General features: G+C 43.5%; 2 protein-coding genes across 6 annotated transcripts in view; one reads left to right on the top strand and one right to left on the bottom strand.

Annotated features, from left to right (window-relative positions):
• Nucleotides 1–10348, top strand: part of C1QTNF4 (C1q and TNF related 4) — a 48291-nt gene extending 37943 nt beyond the window's left edge. For 4 of the 5 annotated variants that reach the window (XM_040558949.1, XM_040558947.1, XM_040558952.1 and 1 more), the window contains one exon: nt 8827–10348. In XM_040558949.1, the coding sequence (XP_040414883.1) occupies nt 8832–9935 (1104 nt within the window). In that variant the 5' untranslated portion in view covers nt 8827–8831 and the 3' untranslated portion in view covers nt 9936–10348. Of the gene's footprint in view, nt 1–4476; nt 4581–8826 lie in introns of those variants that run through there. The other variant, XM_040558948.1, reaches the window with a different exon arrangement.
• Nucleotides 10349–12134: 1786 nt separating this feature from the next.
• Nucleotides 12135–18361, bottom strand: FAM180B (family with sequence similarity 180 member B). Its single transcript, XM_040558041.1, has 3 exons — nt 15686–18361; nt 13742–13821; nt 12135–13448 (listed from the first exon to the last, which is right to left on the bottom strand). Exons 1-3 carry the CDS (start codon nt 15750–15752, stop codon nt 13005–13007), a joined length of 591 nt encoding a protein of 196 aa, XP_040413975.1. The 5' UTR covers nt 15753–18361; the 3' UTR covers nt 12135–13004.
• Between the last annotated feature and the right edge of the window lie 1414 nt (nt 18362–19775).

Below are 19775 nucleotides of genomic sequence, written 5' to 3' on the forward strand. Positions count from 1 at the left end.
AGAAGATGACAAACTGGTTAAATCTCTGGATGGAAATATGCTCAGAGTTTTAAAAGTGGAAGCAAAAACATGTGTTTTCCTGAAGATATCAGGGATGAATTCACAGCCCTGGCTGTCTTATTTGCACCAGCTGTAGCCTTCTGAGAAATATTTTTTTGTAAAATGGATAAAAAAACTGATAGGGATCAGGTTGCAGCTATCTATAGGCTTTCTGCAGAGAGGTGTCATTGCAAGAGATTTGCCTGGAAAGACCACTGGAAGTGAGGAACCACACATGGCGGATTGTGAAGGGTCAATGTGAACAAACATGACTAACTTTCCTAACTTGCTTTGCTACTTCTTACTGTGTGTCTGTGGACATAAAAGAGAGAATGCTACCACACCTAGAATTTGATAAGCCTGATTCATGTCAAGCAACTAATACTAAGGCGCATTATGTGGACTGCAGGACTTCATTGGCAGAGCAGGATTTTAATCCTGGAGTAATACTGGGCTCTGCGTTGGTGCTGAGTACATCACGGTTGTTTCTTCTCAGTTCTCCAGCTCAGGCCTATGTCCTGCCCCAGCAGAAAAAGAAGCAGAAAGGAAGGTGTGCCGGAACAGAGATGGAAGTAATTCTCATGGAGATACACAGATCTTAATGCTTTTGATCACCTTCTTCAGTAAACCACAGCTCAGTGAATTTCCAAATTGAGATGTTGCAGCATGTTGGCAGCAAAGAGCAGCACTGCAGTGCAATTCGCAGTGTTCTCTGAGTATCTTCACAGTAATAAAACAGCAGGACATGAAAAGAAATGAAGGTGATTTTTTGGCTGAGTGTGATGGCAGATGTTAAAAGACAGCATGGTTTCCTGCCTTACCTGTCAAGACAAAAAAAAAAAACTCTCAGGGAAAGCAGCATTCTTGTAGGCAAATACCCCTGTGTAGGATAGGTTTTTTTCAGGTGGATTTGTGAAGCCTGCTGTTGGAACGTACTAGTCAATAGCATGAGATATTTTTCAAAGTATGCTGTAGTTCAGCCTTTGATGGATAAAAGACAAAAGCAGTTATGTTTTCATTGGTGAAACATAGTGTTACAAGTTGCTCTTTCAAAGGGAACTAAATCTCATTGATTCTGAAAGTTTTCTCTTAACTGCAGGTAATCAAGAGAGGGACCAGAGTTACCCAGCTTGTGAACATCTTTTGTTGCATTGCTAAATAAACTCTTAGCAGCCAATGAGCTCAGACATGACTAGGATACCAAAATGCATTTTACTGTCTTTGCAAGTAATCCCAGGTGGCACTCAGCTATCCATTAATTTCCTTAGGGGATGATTATTGGACTCCGCGAGCTCATCCTAACTTGTGATGCAACGATCAAGCAGCAAGAACCAGCATATCCCCTCTTGCTTTTACCCATGTGGGTAATGTGGCAGGTCGCAGAGCAGTGACCGGAGGGCAGCATTCCAGTGAGTGGGGAATTGGTTGGAATCAGCTACTGCAGGCACAGAGTTCCAGGAAAGATGAGAATCGTGTGCCCACTCAAGCAAGAGAGAGAAAGGGAAGGTGTGCGTATGCAGACAGAGAAGAAAACAGACAAGAAAAATCTAAAACTTGTTCTCTTTTCCATAGGACCTTACATAGCAATTAGTTATATTAAAATCGTATCTTTTCTGATACAAAGTACAAGAGCACAGACTTACAGAAAGTAAATCGAGGGCAGAGATGACAAAGAACAAACTTTGAGATTACGCTACAGGTTCCAGTATCTCATTATGATATCTCCACAATCTCATGTTCAACAGTCTTCTACAGGAAGATTGGTACAACTGAAGTTGTGACTCCTGTAATGTACAGACAGCCAAAATGACTTTCCTGCTTAGTGCACTTTCATGGGTGGCAGGTTCCACAGGTTCCCATTAGATCCAGAACAGATATACCTCCTATTAACAGTTGTTTTCATTCTTAATGAGGAGAAATGAGAACATGAAAGGATCACTGCAAGATTTTCCCCAGCTGATAGTGCTGTGCCTGACCAGTCTGCTGGATGACTGGGCATGTGAATGAAAGTAGCAGTATGAAACAGGCAGGAAGACCAGGACAGCCTGTGTTTAACTGGAAGAGTTACTCTAATCCTGATGAAATTTCCCTTACTTTCTCTAAACATTTGCTACGATTAAGGATTTAAGGAAAACTGACAAATGGGGCATCAACTCTGAGAACAAATTAGGAACCTCCCGTTCTGATCTGCATGCTTGGAGGATGAAAATATTCCTTCAGCTGTACTGAAGGAAACTGCTACTTAGATGCTTAGAGGAAAGGGTGATTAAAAATAATCAATAACTACCTATGCCTATGCCTTTGAACTGTTGTTAGACTTCCATTACGTAATAGAAGGAGTGGGAACTGTCCTGAGCTAAGAACAGGATAAGCTAGACAGCTTAGGCCAGCTGTCTGTCTGACCTACAAACAAACTTTTGTTCAGTGAGGCTGTCTAAATTGCCTTTTCAGTCTTTGTCAACCCTTTAAAGTCCTCATGCTGCATTAGTTCTTGGGGGGAAAAAATGGTAAAATTCTTTTCCTATTTAAACTCATATTGAAAAGGAAAAATGACAAGAGTAACCTGTGATACCGAGCCAATCTGCATCTTCCTTAGGTTCTCGGATTTTGTCTCCAACCCAGAAACTTACACAAACATGTGTAAACGTTCTCCCTTGTTGCCTCTTAGGAGAACCTCTGTGTAACCATTGCCTTCTTCACATTCTCGTTTATCACTGCTGTGGCACCAACAGAATCGTGCCTGTTGAGTCCAGCTGGTCAGATGATGAAATGGAACTGTCCTACTGACTGACTCTTTCATTTTAGCACCTTTAATCCTGCAGGGGGAGGCTGGTTTTGGTTTTTGTTTGTTTTGTTTGTTTGTTTTGACCTTATAACAGCATAGTAAAAGTGAGAAATCATGTGCTGCATTTGCTTGTTTTTACCCAAGTTCCCTATCCTATGGCCTGTAGATTGTAAGCGTCTTTTAAAAGCTCTTTTACAGAGTCTAGCAACGTGCAGTTTAGCAGGCTTCTTTGCAACTACTGTGATTTGAATATCTTAATTTAAGCAAGATGAGAAGTTTAATGTAAAATCATCACAAAGCCCCTCTGAGATCCTTATGGTAGATGCTGTCAAAGTGAGTTAAATTCTTTAAATGCTCCTGGTATTCCGGGCAAACCTGTCTCAGTTAATCATTTATGCTAGTGTGATCTGCCTTCTGGGGCAGCAACCTGGCTGCTCTCGAAGAAACAGGATGCTTCAGCACAGCCGTGTTCCACAGGCTCAGCATCTCTTGTGCACACCAGGAGAAATAAATGCACGTGCAATCCAGGAAAATAGGAAATAAGGTTTGGGGCGTGAAAGGAGGTGGTTTGACCTTGGCATTACTGCAGCTGTAACTGGATCCATGAAAAAAATCCTGCTGTAGAAATGGTCTCAGTGTTTTATGTCTAAAGGTAGCAATGTTAAATAAACATTGGACAGCAACAGAGACTTCTGGCTTTCTCAGGCTGCAGTTTTCAGTCTCCTCTGGCCTATGCTTTCGCATAAACCATTTATCTCTGAGCTCATTCCTAGCAGTAGCTTGGGTTTTTTTACTACTTTCTGCTGGTGTGATTTCAATTACAGTTTAGTAACAGTCTGTTTAACTGCAAGTGCGGAACAACTTCATAGAATTCAACACATTTTATGCACCGTAGTTTAAACTCAAATATTCTAATAATGTTTTCTGTTGTTTTTCTACTTCAGATCAGTGTTAGAGTTTCTTTGCTTTACGTTTTTTTGGTCTTGTTTGCTTGAGGATTGTGTATGCAGTGGAAGGTTGGATTTTTGTAATTTGTTCATTTTAAAAAGTATGGAAAAAATGTGTATTACATTTTAGTTAGAATAATTAATAATCATGTTAGAATAATTGCTGGCTCCCACCTAGAGTTTATTCAGCCTTCTTCTCTACTAAAACACCACTTTGCCTTTCTAAATTAATACATTTATACATACACATAATAGTCAAAATGGATGACATGGTGTATCGCCCTGGCACAGCAAATGTGTATAACAAATTTCCCTGAATGCTATTATAGGAATAAAAAAGGTTAATATCAAAACTATCATGTTTCTGTTTTGATCAGTGCATATACATCATTTTATATATCATCATTTTAGCTTAAACAGAGTTGTTAGAATTTCAGTTGAAATATAGAAGTTTTAATTAATATTCTGAAGCGCAGGCTAACATTAGGAGCTTCTGCCAAAATACAGTCTTTCCATTTCCTTTTCCTGAGTATGGCCAGAGTTGAGGAATTTCAAAAGAATTTTTGTCTCTCCACAGATCTTGGGGTATACAGAAGTTGGTTTATTATGCTGACAGACTCCCTTGACTGAAGGAAACATTTAAAATGAAGTACTTTCCGTATTATTGCCATACAGTTCTGTGATTCAGAGTGTGGCTTGTAATTTCCAAGAAGCATCCCAAATGCTTCAGACAGTGATTCACCTCTCTGGATTGATGCAGAGTTCAAAAAAACACATTCATCAAAAGCAGAGAAAGGTCAAAGTCCTAAGTGAGTCCCAGATTTTGTTACACAGTACTCTTTATTCTGACTTTGCTTTTGAGGATTTGCTACAATAAATTTCTCTTTGATATTGGGAGAAGTGATGCTCTTAATCTGTATCGAATGAGTGGAGCAGACAGTATGTGGTATCTGGGGAAAAAAAATCTTGCTAACCGTAGTCCAAGATAGCTGTTCGTTATGCAGGCTTTCACTGATTCAAATAATTGAAACATTTGCAACTGTCCTTAAATATTAGAGCAAGAGCTTGGAAGAACAGGGCTTTGCTCTTGTAGCTTACATGATTTTACAAACTTTTACTAACGTTGAATCGAGCTGCATTGCTTCACTTTGGTTTCTTATGTCATTTTTCAGTGATCTTATGATCTTAGGAAATTAAAGGACTCTTGCCAAAGGTAGGATTAGGGAATCTGGCTCATTAATATTTTGGAATAAAAAGAAAACCCTCTTGAGTTTTACAAGAAGATCTGACCTACAAGACTAGAAATGGGGTGACCTTTCTATTATTGAAAGTCCTTTACTAAAATCCATGGATTTCAATAGAAGAATAAAGCTAATTGTCTTTCCACTGTTGGATTGATTCTGTTTCAGGACAGAAAAATCACCTCCAGCTAGCACAAAGGTATTAAAGTTTCCTGGGTCATGCACATGGTGAATTCTGTCACTTTCTTTCCAAAAAAAGGGTTTGCAATTCCTGGCCTGCTATGTGAGTCACTACCATTTTAGTCCAGTCTTTTCAGGTCATTGATGTAATGTCAGTGCCTTTGAGAACTGGTGAGCTCCATCACATTTTTTGTGCCTTCTCTTCCAAAATTAATTTCTTGTCTTCTTCCCTGTAGGCTGCTGTCCCGTAATAGTACTGCCTGGTGTAAAGGCGCTAGCACTCCGTGTTTATGCCTTGGATCTGCTTGGCTTCATCGTATACCTCTGTGCTAACACCACAGGGGTGCCTATAATAAGGAATGGTAGGGTGGCAGACAAAGTACCCTGCTCCATACGTAAATGGAATGAGGGTAACACAGCTGCTGTGTATGACTCGTGTGACCCGTGCTGAAGGCCCACTTTCCGCCTCTGGCCTGAGTCTCTCCTCTCACCCTGCAGTTTCCAAAGTTATGCCACAGCATGAACTCAAGGCTGACACCACAGATCCCATGACCATCACATCCTGATGCTCTCTCTTCCCTTCAAAGCTATCACAGGAAAAGGCTTGAGCACCTTTGCTCAAGGACTTCTGCCTTTGCTGGGGCAGCAATGAAGCATTTCGGAAGCTTTATCTTGCAGACTTACCATGCTAATTCTGAAGTCCAGGAGCTGTGAGTTGCCTCTGTTTATGGCAGCCCTGTAGTTAGCTGAGTCTTCCTAATGATTGGCAAATGATTCTTAGATTGGTTTAGTGAGAGGCAGTTATTAGATACTTTCTAAATTATTTTAAATAGATAAAGGACCTAAATAGTCCTGAAAGTGGTGAGTGGGAGCTGTCAAGGAAACAATTTGCTAATGGAAACACGGCATAATTAACTGCCTTATTTAAATGACTTGCCGGCACGTTACTGGGAAGAGCTGATAAACAAGGAACTCTGCAGCAGCAGGGAGTCTTTGCAACTGTAACTGAGAGATCCAACCTTTGCAAAGCGACCATATCACAGAGAAACTAGCTTTGGGACAGAAACAAGGATAGCAGTCATATGAAGAAACACAAGGTCAGACTCGCCGTAGAGTTTATTAAACTGCTTTGTCTTTTCGAGATTGGCCAGCAGTGTCCTGCCTATAGTATATTCCCCAACTTCCATATAGTGTGGCTAAAAACATGCATTCTTATTACTTTGCTGTCATTTTTTGTCTCAAGAGCATGCAGGAATGTCACAGTCAGCCTGCTTCTCCGTGTGGCCACACCATGGTGATCATTGGGATAACAACGGATGAGTATGAATCACAAACATCTAACAGCCTTTACAAGTTTGCCTTTAGGGACTGTTTTACTAAGCTGGAAGCTGAAATGAGCCTGCCATGCTAGATGTAGCACTGTGCAGAAATAATTCTGCAGAACCAGAGGCTAAGCTCACAGTGTGACTATTTGGGATTTAGTTCTTGGTGAGATGTTAGGGCCTATTAGTATTGTTTAAACTGCAGCAGTGGCCAAATGCACTACAGACATGGGAAGAGAGAGAGTCTTCGCCCTGAGCTCACAAGCTAAAAGGCGAAGTGAGGAAAAATAAAAGACAGCATGGAAGCAGATACATGTCATTAGCTATGGCTTAATAGTTACATTAAAAATGCTTTCTTTAATTAATTTGCTGGATGAGAGACAGACAGGTGGTTAGTTCCTTGTAAGCGTCATGGGTAAGGTTAGTTGTTTTATCTCAGAAGGCAGTCAGTGTGGTTAGGCATGATCTACCTTTAATCAGTCTGAACTGAACGTTCCCAGTCATGTCCTTCTTTGTCTTCCCAGCACTGTGTTCCAAGAAGACATGCTCCGTGATCTTCCCAGGAAGCAAAGTCAGGGGCTAACTGTCCAGCCAGCTTGTAGTTCCTCAGGTTATCTTTCTTGCCCTTTGTGAAGACAGGTGCAACATTTGCCTTTCTCCAGTCACCAGGGATCTCCTTTCATCTCCATGAACATTCAGAGTGACCTCGATATATCAGTCATCTCTCTCATCTGTGCAGCCCATGGGATCCCAAGGGTGTGTGGTATGCTCAGGAGTCAAAGCAGTCAATGTTGGGCAAAGCGTTCTGAGTTCAGAGGCATGGAGGAAAATACTGAGATGCTTGTGAGGAGTGATCTAATGTAAAATTGGGACAAGGAGGGATATTTGTTTTTGTCTTTGTTAGTGTGTCCCTTTCAATAATTAGGTGAGAATTTAATTTGTTGCTGCCTTCAGAGCTATTAGAGTTGCATTTCAGATTTCAGTTTTATTCTCAAGTGTGAGGGAGCAGGGACTGTGGGTCAAACTGAATTCTTGTTGGTTGGTTATTGCAGGTAACGCATCGTGCCAAAGCAGGATCCCATTACCTCCTCACAGTCTATGTGGATTCCATCTGCTTTACTTCTATTACTGTGTCATCCCCCATTTTTTTCAAATGTTTACCCCTTTATCATTTTTAATTCAGGATTTATTTTCACCCATCCCGCAATGAGTAGCATGTTTTGCTCCTGTTCTGCCAGTCTGTGAATTCATTGTTTGCTGGCTGGCAAGGCACCAGTTCTAGGGTGACAGATGGGGCAGACTGCAAAGCAGGCAGTTGCTTCCCAGCCTGAATGATATTTTAATAAGCACAGAGACGTGACAGAGGGAGAAGCTTCTCACTGGAATGACTGGCAGTTTTGTTTTCAGCCTGAAAGCACTAATAGATGATTTTTGGCCTCAATCCAAAAAAAATTCAAAGAAAATAGAGGCAGAAAATCCCATTAGCTCCTAACTTATCCCTCTTTTTTAAGGGTCAGAGAAGTTTTTTTCTCTGTGGTCTATTCTCTAGATAGTGAGTTGTTTCTTTGTTTCTGGTGTTTTCAGTTCTCCCTCAGAGAAAACTCTCTCTCAGGGAGACTTGCCTTTTAATTATCTTTTATTTTCCTTCTTTTTTTCCATTTCATTCACTTTCTCCATTGTCTTCCTTCCTCCCTAAACAATCCTTCTTCCTCCAGTTTCTTTGCATTCCTCACAGCTCCACAGTGAAGTCTGTCTGAGTAATGGGGCCTACCAACTTACTTGGCTTCCAGTTTCTGCATCCTGTGAAACAGCTGCTGCAGTGCCAGGCAATGACATCTGCATGGGAATCTCGGGAGCATATGTCCTCTTGTCCCTGCCCTTCAGCTGGATCTCAGTTACATAATACAAGGCCTGTGTAGGGCTTTTTTTCATCCTTGGTCTTATGAATAAACCACTACAAAAGAGAGCTCTGGCAAAGCCCCAGAAAGCTCTGAGATCCCTCTGCAGTGTGAGCAGCACAGTGTTCTGCAGACAAACTATAGGATAGTGAGGCTTTCAGAGAAGAAGATTCTTTTTTCTTCCTAGAAGTACAGGAAAAAAAGTCCAGCTGTCACTGGGAAAATATCAAAATGGTGCTGGAATATGAACTGAGATACAGTCCCGTACACTGATCAGAGAATGCCGTGAGAACTTCTCAATATTTTGCATAGACTTTGATGTCTATTTAGCAGGATTCAGGTCTGGGTCTCAGCTGGAGTATGAGCTGGAAATTAATGGGATTCCTGCTAAAATGTGCTTCTTTTTCATTTCAGATACAATGATGACTCTGAAGGTTCAGATTCTGATTGGCTTCCTCTGGTGCATGATTTTAATGCACACAGATGGCTTCCCAGTAGACAGCAATACTGAATTTCGCTCTGCTTTCTCGGTGGCCCGAACCAGCAGCATGGAAGGGAGCTCTGAGATGGTCATAACCTTTGACAAAGTGTATGTGAACATTGGCAATGACTTTGATCCCAAGACTGGGTTGTTCCGGTGTCGGATTCCTGGAGCCTACTACTTCTCCTTCACAGTTGGGAAATACCCAAAGAAAAACTTGTCTGTCATGCTGATGAGAAACAAGAATGAGGTGCAAGTGATTGTGTATGATGAACATCACCGCAAGGAACGGAAGGTAGCCAGCCAGAGTGCCATGCTGCAGCTTGACTATGGTGACACAGTCTGGCTGCGTTTACATGGAGACCCCAAGTATGCTCTTTACAGCAATGTGGGCCCCTATACAACTTTCAATGGCTACCTAATCTATCCAGACACTTCTGCCTTCTTCCAAAATGCTCTTAGCTCTCAAGAGCTGGGGCCTTCCCGTCACAATATTCAGCAGCTTCCAGGAGAGCAGAATGAAGCTTCCCAGCGACACATGTTGTCTGATCAGCCGAAGAGGGAGCAAGACCCTCGCTCTGCGTTTTCTGTTGCTCGCTCACAAAGTCTCCTGGGGACAGACGACAAGCAAACCCAGCATGAGCCGATCACATTTGACACGGAGTTTGTGAATATTGGGAAAGATTTCAATTCTTCCACTGGCATCTTCTCATGCCGCATACCTGGTGCATACTATTTCTCCTTCACCATTGGCAAAATGCCCTTTAAGACCATGTCAGTGAAACTTATGAAGAACCACAATGAGGTGCAGGCCATGATCTACGATGACAACCACTCCAAGAGGCGGGAGATGCAGAGCCAGAGTATCATGCTGCCTCTGCAGTACGGGGACACCGTCTGGCTCTACAGCCATCAGCATGATGGCTACGGTGCCTACAGCAACCATGGCAAGTACATCACCTTCACAGGCTTCCTGATCTATTCCGAGGCTCAGCCAAAGCAGCTCCCAGGTGCCAGCTCACTCCAAGGGTCAGAAAATTAAATGCAGATGTGAAAGGAGCATAAGAAAAGCCAAGGTGCCACGAACTTGGGTATAGCTCCTCTTCGGATATCATCCTCTACTTTGAGCATGCTATCATGTGTCCAGTGCTTTCCTTATGCTGCACGCTTGTGCCTGACCGCAGGGCCATTGCTGTGTCTGTCTTTCATCCATAGAAAGGTCTTTACAGGATGTATGTGTGTGTCCAGTGTTGGTGTTTGATTTAAGCATAAAGCATGAGGTAGTTTGGGGCAGGGGTGGGGCGATGTAGTGAAATGCCAAGGATCAGAGAAACACTGCAGTAATGCTACTGCAGATCCCTAGCATCCAGAAAGCAAAGGATGTGGTGACTTTCCTTGCATATCTGTTAAGGGAATAAATGTAATGAAATTGAATGTAATAAAAAATACAAAATATGTACGGTTTTCTCAGATTGGAATTTGTTGTTGGCTGTGAGACTTGTGTTCTTTTAACGGTCTGAGGTGCCAGTTCAGGAGGGAAAGAAGCATGGCGATTGTACAAGCTGCGGTATGTGTTACTGAGCAAGATAGTTACTGGGGCTGTGCACACACTTTTCTCTTGTGTGTGTGTGAAGTGTTGGTGCCTCTTATGACTTTATTGCAAGTTCCATAATATTTATTGCTTTTCTTAATCTGAACTTCCTGAAGTCAAGAAGAACATGCAAGACAAGCGTTTAAGAATCTCAGCTTCCTTTTAATGAAAATAATACATTTGGGAAAAAAAAAAAGAAAAAAAAAAAGTATGCTTCTAGCCTACTAGGATAGTAGGGGCTAGAAGGATGAAGGCTCAAAGCTACGAATGGACCAACCTCTGAAAGCTCAGAAGCAAGGTAAGTAAGTGTTTTTAAATCTAGTATTTGAGTCATGATTTTTAAGTGAGTAGTATCATGCCATGCAGTGGCAGTAGTTTCCCCACAAATGAGCTCCTTGAATACAAGGCTATGGATAACCTTTATGCCACATTGCTAACCTAGCACAGAAGGGATCAAAGGGACCACCAAGTGACAGGTTCTGCCTGTGTTCCTGTGGGTTGCAGGCTGCGCTCCGTCAAGCCGTGGTGCTGCTGCAGTGGGACTGCTGCGGCTGTAGAGGGCACTGGTGTGTTCCTACAGGGCAGCCGAGACGGGCAGCAGGACCCCAGAGTCGGGTTTTAGGAAACCCGGAGGCTGGAGGCTTCATCGCAGTGTGGGTGTTGCTGTTTCCGTTGAGCTAGATGCTCGGCTAAACCCTGGTTTGCCTCCCAAAATACATAAACTGCCAAACTGCACCATCTTGAGCATACACGGAACTTCGTGATATCACTGGGATGCAATTTAGAGTCTGCTTTACAGATAGAAAAGCCCTCAAACAGACCCTAACGAAATCCTGAATTCAAAAGAATGCCTTTGTATCTGAGTAACCAAGCCAACTCCCTCGATGTTTATCCAGACATTTATGTAGCTCAGACTGTATATTCTCCAGCAAGGCAATATTTTCAGGCACTAGTGACATCCCACCTCAGCCTTTTAATGATGTTCTGTGCTCAAACTGGATGTATTTGCAGCCACTCCCTAACTCCATCACTCCATATGTATACTAGACATTAAAGACTGAAGACTGAGGAAAAGGATGAATGGTAGAGATTAGAAGTATATTTAAAAAAAAAAATCAGGGCTGGAAGAACATGGTGGGACACTAGCTTACTAGAAGTTGTTTCAAATGACATGCTAATCTTGATCCCTACATCCTTTGGGAAAAAAAAAAAAAAAAAAAGAAAAGAAAAAAAAAAGAAAAAAGAAAGCTTTATGAACGGCATAAATCTGTTCTGCAGTGTCCTTTTGTAGCCCTAACCTTACCTCTAAACCCATTCTCTGTGGCATCTTGCTTCCAGGCTTCTTATTCCTGCCTCACCATTTTGCCTCTCCATCTGTTGGGCAGCAGTGGCTTGGAGAAAAATAAAGTAGGTCAAAAGTTAGCAGTTCCCACTTTGAATGTCACATACCTCCTTTTTCAGCATGGAAAATTAAGAGTATATTGATAGAAAAAGAATTACAGATCCCACCATCTAAGCACACGCAATGAATTTTCAAAATTAATATAGCTAGAATGGCAGCAGAAAGCCCAGTAGAAAAAAAAACAACATCAACAAATCAAAATCCTCCTGTACAGATAATTATATTTAATTCCATACAGCAGTATGTAAGACAGAAAAAAAGGTTAAAGATCTACTTCTATAAAATAATTATATTTCTGATTTTAAGAATAGAGATTGTGTATTTGTTATGTTTGTCTTTAAAGTGCCATAGTTGTATGAAAAAAAAAACTTCAAAAGAGGTAAAATCTGCTGAAGAAATAACTAGGTCACGATCCTTAGGAATTTAAATGAGATGTACGGAAGTGTATTCTAAACGAATAGCTGACACAAAGCAGTATACATACGTAAATACGATACGTGAATACTAGGAAGCTTCATGGAATACATACATTTTCAGGTTGATCTTTAATGAACACATGAGGTGGGAAATAACTGTGGACACATCAAATGTGATGCTGCATAACCAGAAAGCTGAAATTAAATACACCACCTCTATTGTGAAACACAGCAGCATCTGCTTCGCTGATTACTGGAGAGGAGAAACGAGACTGCATTTGGCTGAAACCACAGAAGGAATATGAGGCTGAACTGAATTATTCAAGATGAATTCAACTAGGACACCAGTGTAACATCCTGGAAAAAAGCTGCCAGGACATCTCCCTAGAAAGCATCAGTGATCAAGACAGATAACACATCTAAATAGCACTGCCCACTTCAGCTCAGCCCACTTAAAAAAAAAAAAAAAACACAAGAGAGAAAAGGGTGAGATGCACTTTTTAGTTTTGTCCTGGTTCATATAAAAATTAAAAAACTGTGTATAAATCCTTAGAGGATTGCCAGCACAATGCAGAAAGCAGTACAAAAAGGTGTGGCATATTTCTACAAAGTCCTGAATACTGAGGAAAGATTGCCAGCGTTCAAAACAAACAAGGACGCAGCTGAAGTCAGATGTGTCCTTTCCCATGGCACTTTCCCTTTTTAAGTGTCTCTCTTGGTCCTGGCCAGGTTAGAATGATAGAACTGTTTCAGCGATGCTAAATGTGAAGGTTTCTCCTTCCAGCGCCAGGAAGCCATAAGGAGAGTGGAATTTGCAGGGCAGAGCCCCTTGCACAGATCACGAAAGATTTCATCAACTAGCTGGGAGAAAAAATGGATCCAGAGATTTTTATCCAGACCCTGAATGGAGCGAATCTGATAGGCACAGTAAACACTGGTGAAAATCAGACGGTCATACTCTCCTGAAGGCAAAGGGGCATCGGTCAGTGAATAATATCTCAGCAGCTGCTCGATCTCCATCGGTGTTTTGGGAACTTCACTCTCTAAGATCTGCATGAACCGCCGCGCTGGGCGCAGGGAGGCCAGCTCTTCATCCCGCAGCCGGATGGTCCCATTGGCCTCGATGTCCAGCCTCCCCCAGAGCATCTGGAAGAGAAGAGCAGCACGAGCATTTCAAAGCCGCCTGCTCGATGTCTGTCTCTGCTGGCCCCACGCCCCTGCTCTGCCTGGCCCAGAGCCTCGGCTTCCCTGCAGGGCCCTGTCCAGCCTCCCACCCTGCCTCTCCCACTGCCAGCCCACCCCGCTGAGGCATCTTCCAGGAGCTCCCGAAATATGGCGGCGATGAGAAGAAGCAGAACAGGTGAGTTTTTATGTGCAAGCAGGTGGGAGTGCAGGTGCTAACAGTGCCTCTGCCCAGAGGCCCCCAACGCCCCGGAGACCTCTAATATGACGTCGGCGTCCTCTGGGCTGCGACGGGGTGTGTTGGTGCTGGCACCATCCCTGCTGCGAGGGTGTTCATCTGGAAGACATCAGGCAGAGTGTGACACCACAAGATCATGGCCCTTCCCATTTGTTTCTGTCATTTGCTTGTCGGTAAAGCCTTTGGTATTTCTGAGCTGTCACTCACGGCTTGCCAAATATGACAGATGCTGATCACAAGATTTCAATGAGCAAAACAAGCTTCACAAGAGAAGCAGAAGTGGTTAAGGGAGGCAAGTATGAATTTTGGGTATGATGACCCCAAATCCTGCCAGCACAGAGCTATAGCATGTGGCAGCAAAGGCATTTGTCTTGGAAGGCTGCAAGGAAGCCTCTCACGCTGCGGGTGGGTGCAGCAGGAGTTTGAGCAGATGGGTTTTGACAACAGGTTGCTTTGTAGCTTTTGCTAGGAGAAAGAAATGCTGCCCAATGGAAAGAGGGTGCCAGCAGGCTCCTAGAACTTTTGGTGGAAATATTACTTGGTGCTCACCCTGTTTTTGTACTTGTTCCCTGAGCATCTGCAACTGGCAGATGCAGATTATGAGGCTAACACGGTCAAATCCATGGCTGTTCTCATGTCCAGCTAATTTCTTGCCAGGCCACCTAACCTCATTTAAACTGGGAAAAAATGAATACTAGGCCAGAAGAATTAATGTGAGAGTCACATTAATCCCAATAATCCTTTATTTTTTGTTTACTAATTCTTCTAATACTTTAACTTTCTTTTTCCCTTATTTTTTCTTTCTTTGTGGAAAAAAAAAAAAAAAGGAGATGCATGTATCCTCAGTCCAGGACTGTAAGAGGGATGCTGCAACCCCTCCCTTCTTCATGTTGATCAGCATAGTCATGAGCCAAGACCCTCTTCTATGGGTCCTCTGGGTCAGGAAAGATGAAATGCAAAAAACGATATAAAATAGTAAGCTCTCTGACACTTCTCATTATTATTTTTATACGGATAAAGCTTTTCTATATTAAAAAAGAGAGAGAATATGCATTGAATACTCTAGAGTTAAGGTCAGCAGGTGCTTAGATAAAGTAGAAAAATGATTTAATACTGTATGTGTGTGATGATTGCTACCAAACCCCACTTCCAACTTTCCATTCTTGATTAAAGCTTTTCAGGGAGATAGATGTACAAGCTGCCTGAAGATCTGCTGTCCCCTCAGACTGAGCTTTGTTTCTCTGCACAGCTGCAGGATCCCTAATGTAAGCCAGCTGGGGCTTTGGAATGTGAGCTGGGCTGTAGCTGCTTTTTCCTCTTCCTCCATGAATGTGCCAGCAAAGCTTTTACACCATCCGAAAATTTCTTTTCTGGGCTTCTCCTCTCAGCTAACTGATCCACAAAGTTCACAGATACCTCTAATGAAAGACATCTGCCTGGCTTGCAAAGTCAGTCAATTTGTTGAATAATCACCAAACTGCTGTTATTCATAACCATCTTATACATTTACGCAGCGTTAGATTTTGAAGTACAGTAAAACAAAAATCAACCAAAGCATAACAAATAATGTATTGAAATAATGTATTGAAATAATAACATAAATGTAATTTGGAGATGGGAAAAATAGTCCCTTATTTACTTTATCATTCAACAGTTGTTCTTTTCCCGAAAAAGCACCTAGAAACCCACCCACGTTATTGCAGGAGCAGACTTTTTCAGCATAGACCCCCCCTCCTCCTGCCACCAGAAGCAGCAGCAGGTCTCCATCCTGCAGGTAGGTGCAAGCATCTCCCTCTGGGCACAAAGCCCAGCTGGGACTCCAGCTACCACGCTCTCCTGCGTCAGCACAGCTAGCAGATGCGTTTGACTGTATCTGAAGAAGCAGGCAAAGCGTAGCACCGCGGGAATTGCACAAACATTTACCAAGCCAAGGAGCTGCCCCACGAACAGGTGCACTTCCTACCTGTCAGCCTCTGGGATCCAGCGAACACACACAGCACCAGCCAGGTGTTGAGCTGCACCTGGGCCATAGTGGCCGTGCCCAGTAGTGGTTCACATCCCCTCCACGGACAGCGCTGGGTGTAAAGTGAGAGCTGTTTGCTGCAGTGTCTTTCTTGGCTGCTTCTGATCCCAGCAGCCTTTGCTGGAACCGATCTGCCTTTCTGTGTTTATGGTTGCAGTCCCGGGAAGGGCTTTGCAGTTGAACTTGCTGACCCAAGAGGCTATTTTCCATCATATTTTGGAAAGTTGGAAGACTTTGTTGTGAAGTTTTTGGCAATATTATTTAAGGTTCTCTTCCAAAGACTGACTTTCCACTGCAATTTATTATACAGAGCTATTAGTTGCAAGAAATTTTACTACACATGATTGCCTCTGAGGAATGGGGGAACCTCTTGGTCCCTTCCTCCTCTGCACAGTGCCTCTGTCCCATCTCTGCGACCCTTCAGTTTTCCCTTTTACTGAGTTTGAAAGTTTGCAAATGATCCAGAAATGTGACAAACAGATAAGGCCACAGTCTGGGCAGATTCATGGTAGGGCAATAGCAGCCAAAATATACAAGCATGCGGAAGAAATGTTACTTGTTCAGCTCTGTAGCAAACCTTTGGGAAGGAATACTCAGTGTAATGACCTAGCAAACTGCAAGGATCAGAGCCAGTCAGGCTTTAGCACCTCATCATCCTCTCTTGTGACTTATGGGTTACAATGAGCAAGGTCCGCCTTAGGTGTTGTGAATTACACAGAGGAAACTTCATCTGATTCCCTTCACAGCAGGTATCTGTGTTGTACACATCCTTTCACTTTCATTAGTGCCTAACCCTCACTTGAGACACTGTGTATTTCTCCTCTGAAAGGCGCAGCATTGTTGCAGGTTCACCAACAGGTTCTTGGATGTGAGGGTCATACAAATCAGTAATAAATATAAATAAGTAGTAATGTCATCTCCCTCAAGCTAAAGGTGTTCTCTGGGGAACGAAGTCTGCCTAGAAAAGACAGGAGGAGCTGAAGTGCATACCCTCCTGAGTAAGTTAGAGGCTGTCGGTTTGTGGTGACTTTGGTCACCAGCTATTTTATGGGATGACGTTCCAGTTAATAAGCTGTCAGTGTGCAAGGCAGCCATTCTTCTGCAACTTCCAGGATCTGCAGCTATGCCTGGCAATATGTGCTCACAGCAGCTATCAAAAGTGGCACAGATTTATTAAGGAAGGAAGAGCCCTCAATATCTGGAGCCATTTTTCCCCTCTGTTTGGATCAAAATAAGACCTGTATCTGTCATAGCCTTGGCTATCTTACACTCAGATGACACTTCTTTCAGTTTTCTTTATTTCCTGCTGCTTCTGCTTCAGCTGCATCCCTTTCTTCTGAGATGTCTTTTATTAAACTGTAAATAATATGCCACTCAAGAGGCAGACTCGGATGACCCATCTGCGCAGTGAGATTGATGTGCCTTCTGGTTCGTGCCAGTCCTTTAAAATCTGCAATGCACACCAGTGTACACATGACTGTGTAGAAGTTACTTTAAAAAACAACAAAAACCCACATCTTGTTGGTCATGAAATAGCCTCTCTAGTATGCGTCTGGGGGGCAGGGGTTGTAGTACATGACAAAGGAGTCATCCAGGATTTTGGCAAACATCTGCAAAGGTTGATTTTGTCGATAGGAGTATTTCCTAGGAACAGCGTGGGGCTGAAGGTCTAGAAGAGGATACCCATTTGGTGGGAGGGAGAAGAGAGGAGGCTCACTGGCTGTGCTTAGGTGACTGATACAATGGCAGGTAGGAGGCAAGCACAGGTGGTAGACGCTGCCTTGAGCTGGGGAAACTTTGCACAACTGCCTCACTATCGCAGAGAAACGCAGTTGCAGAGCACTGATAAATGTACACTTTAGCTCTTTGTAAACCAGCAGTGGTTATACGGGATGTGCACAGAAGCAAGTGAGTTTGTAACAGCTGCACACAGTCCCTGCCTGTGCAATTGCAATGTTAGGTGGTGCACCTGCTCCTCCTGAGGGATTTTGTCCTTGCCAGGTATTCACAGCTGAGTGTGCACAACCCTGCCGCTCCACACTCCCTCTGGTCATGCCATCTGTCGTAGGCACAGTTTCAGCGTGTCACATCAAGCCAGGTTTCTGCAGGGTCACCCTGGCTGCTTATGGCATTTCCACCAGGACTTCCTGAATCAGGAAGATGGGAAAGGGGAACAAGATACGCAGAACCAAAATCTGTAGAAGCTGGTTGGAGGTTGATCCAAAATTTGTTCCAAGTAGCAGAAGCTTTACCTATCACAGGGTAATGATGCAACAGAGTGAGGAACTATCAAAGGAAGAGACAAGTGAGGTAGCAGCCACTGTAACCCAGTTTGCCAAAGTCACAAGAGGCAGGATCTGCTGGGAAGAATTCCTCTGGTTCTTACATTATAGACCCCAGCAGACCCTTGAACCTTGTTCATTGGCATTTTTAGTGCCTCCGTTGACCATTATGTTTTTGTTCAGGCCTTTTATTTTGCACCTTGCATGGGTCTTTCTGATTTTTCAGTTGTAAACATACCCGTAGATAGCAGTGTTTGTACAGGTGAAGCTAGCCGGCCTGTCAGCACTGTGAATTTCTGCTGCTTCCTTTTCCCGTTGCAGATTACATCAGTATGCTGGGACGGGCACCTTGCCATGGGGACCTACACAGGCTGTGCTTAGATATGTAAGAGGCTTAAGGCAGCATCAGAAGTCACAAGGTGTGGATAATGCAGCACCAGAAGAGCCTCTTTGGAAGAGATGTTTCTTTGAGATGGGACTGCAAAGAGATTGGCAGCATCTTCATCAAAGGGAAATTCTGCTTGAAAATTGAAAAAAACCTCTTGCTTCAAATGTCTCACTCATAACTTGGGGAGACCTCAGTCCCCTGCCTAGGCCTGTCTAGCAGGTCTTCAGGGGAGGAGGATGAGGAGATGAAGAAGGGTAAGAGAACAGGAGAAGAAAAGCTCATGGCTCATGGGAAAGGTGATGTTTGAATCACAGGAGAGGAAGAAGAAATAAAAGCTTGAGGGAAGTAGGGGTAAAGTACTGTCCATAATCAGATGGGGCCTCCACAGTTCTATCCTTTACAGATACGGTGCTGCTGGTCCTTAAGGAAATGGTCTCCTTGTCTTTTTCTTCTAGTCTGTGAACCACATCCAGCTGCTTGAAGCAATAATGGGCTGTGTAACAGTGAAAGGGAGGGCACCACCCCACTGCACAAAAGAGTGGGATGGGGCCTCTCACAGCTCAGGGAAGATGTAATGGGATGCAGGTAATACGACTGTCATCTAGCCTGTCCTTCAGTACTCCTGTAACATCTGCTCTGCAGGAGTTCAAGGCCCAGCTGAAATCCCCATCTGGATCTTGACTGGAGATCAGTCATCAGGGCCCATACAGATGGTGTGGCTGTGATGCAGCCGGATACCCTAACACCATCAATAGCCACATCCCCAGGGACAAGAGGTTGCTTACCCAGCTGTGGGGAGAAAAGCCAGAAAGCTGGAAAACACCAGCAAAACATACTCAGCTGGGGAAGCTCAACGTGGTGACTGTGAATCATCTCTTAAAGTCTAGTTATTCAGCTCTGCGGTATCAGAAAACACGTCTCCTGAATAGGGCATCTGTAAGTCAGCTACCACAGATACGTATCTCATCCAGCATCCTACTACATTTGGGAAATCCAATGCAGGCAAACAAGCTGACAGCCTCATGGAGACTGGCAGTGTGGACCAGGCAGTGACAGAGATTTGGAAGATAACTTTGTGCTTGACCAAGCTGAAAACAGCTTTGCCCACCATGAAGTGCCCACCAGCCACAAGGACCCTAGGGCAAGCAGGCTTGTGTGTAAGGATAGTCCCTGGGGCTCAGGAGCAGTGGAGGGGGTGTGCCAACACTGGCAGTACTTTGTGAAGCTATGTAACCTCCATCTCAGGCATCCAGGCACCACATGCCTGGGTGACTAAACTGCACTCTTCACAAGTTCCATCCAAGACTTCTCTAATGAGAAGACATTTGGGTCCATTAGCAATTATTCCACTTATTAAAGA

This window comes from Cygnus olor, chromosome 5, assembly GCF_009769625.2.
Source record: "Cygnus olor isolate bCygOlo1 chromosome 5, bCygOlo1.pri.v2, whole genome shotgun sequence".
In the NCBI taxonomy this organism is placed as follows: Eukaryota; Metazoa; Chordata; class Aves; order Anseriformes; family Anatidae; genus Cygnus; species Cygnus olor.

Excerpts from the sequence above, each read along its gene's own strand:
- FAM180B (XM_040558041.1), bottom strand. The coding sequence starts at position 15,752 with ATGGCCCAGGTGCAGCTCAACACCTGGCTGGTGCTGTGTGTGTTCGCT. Across the intron at positions 13,822-15,685 it reads TGGATCCCAGAGGCTGACAG|ATGAACACCCTCGCAGCAGG; the intron begins GTAGGAAGTGCA and ends GATGTCTTCCAG. Across the intron at positions 13,449-13,741 it reads ACGCCGACGTCATATTAGAG|ATGCTCTGGGGGAGGCTGGA; the intron begins GTCTCCGGGGCG and ends CTTCTCTTCCAG.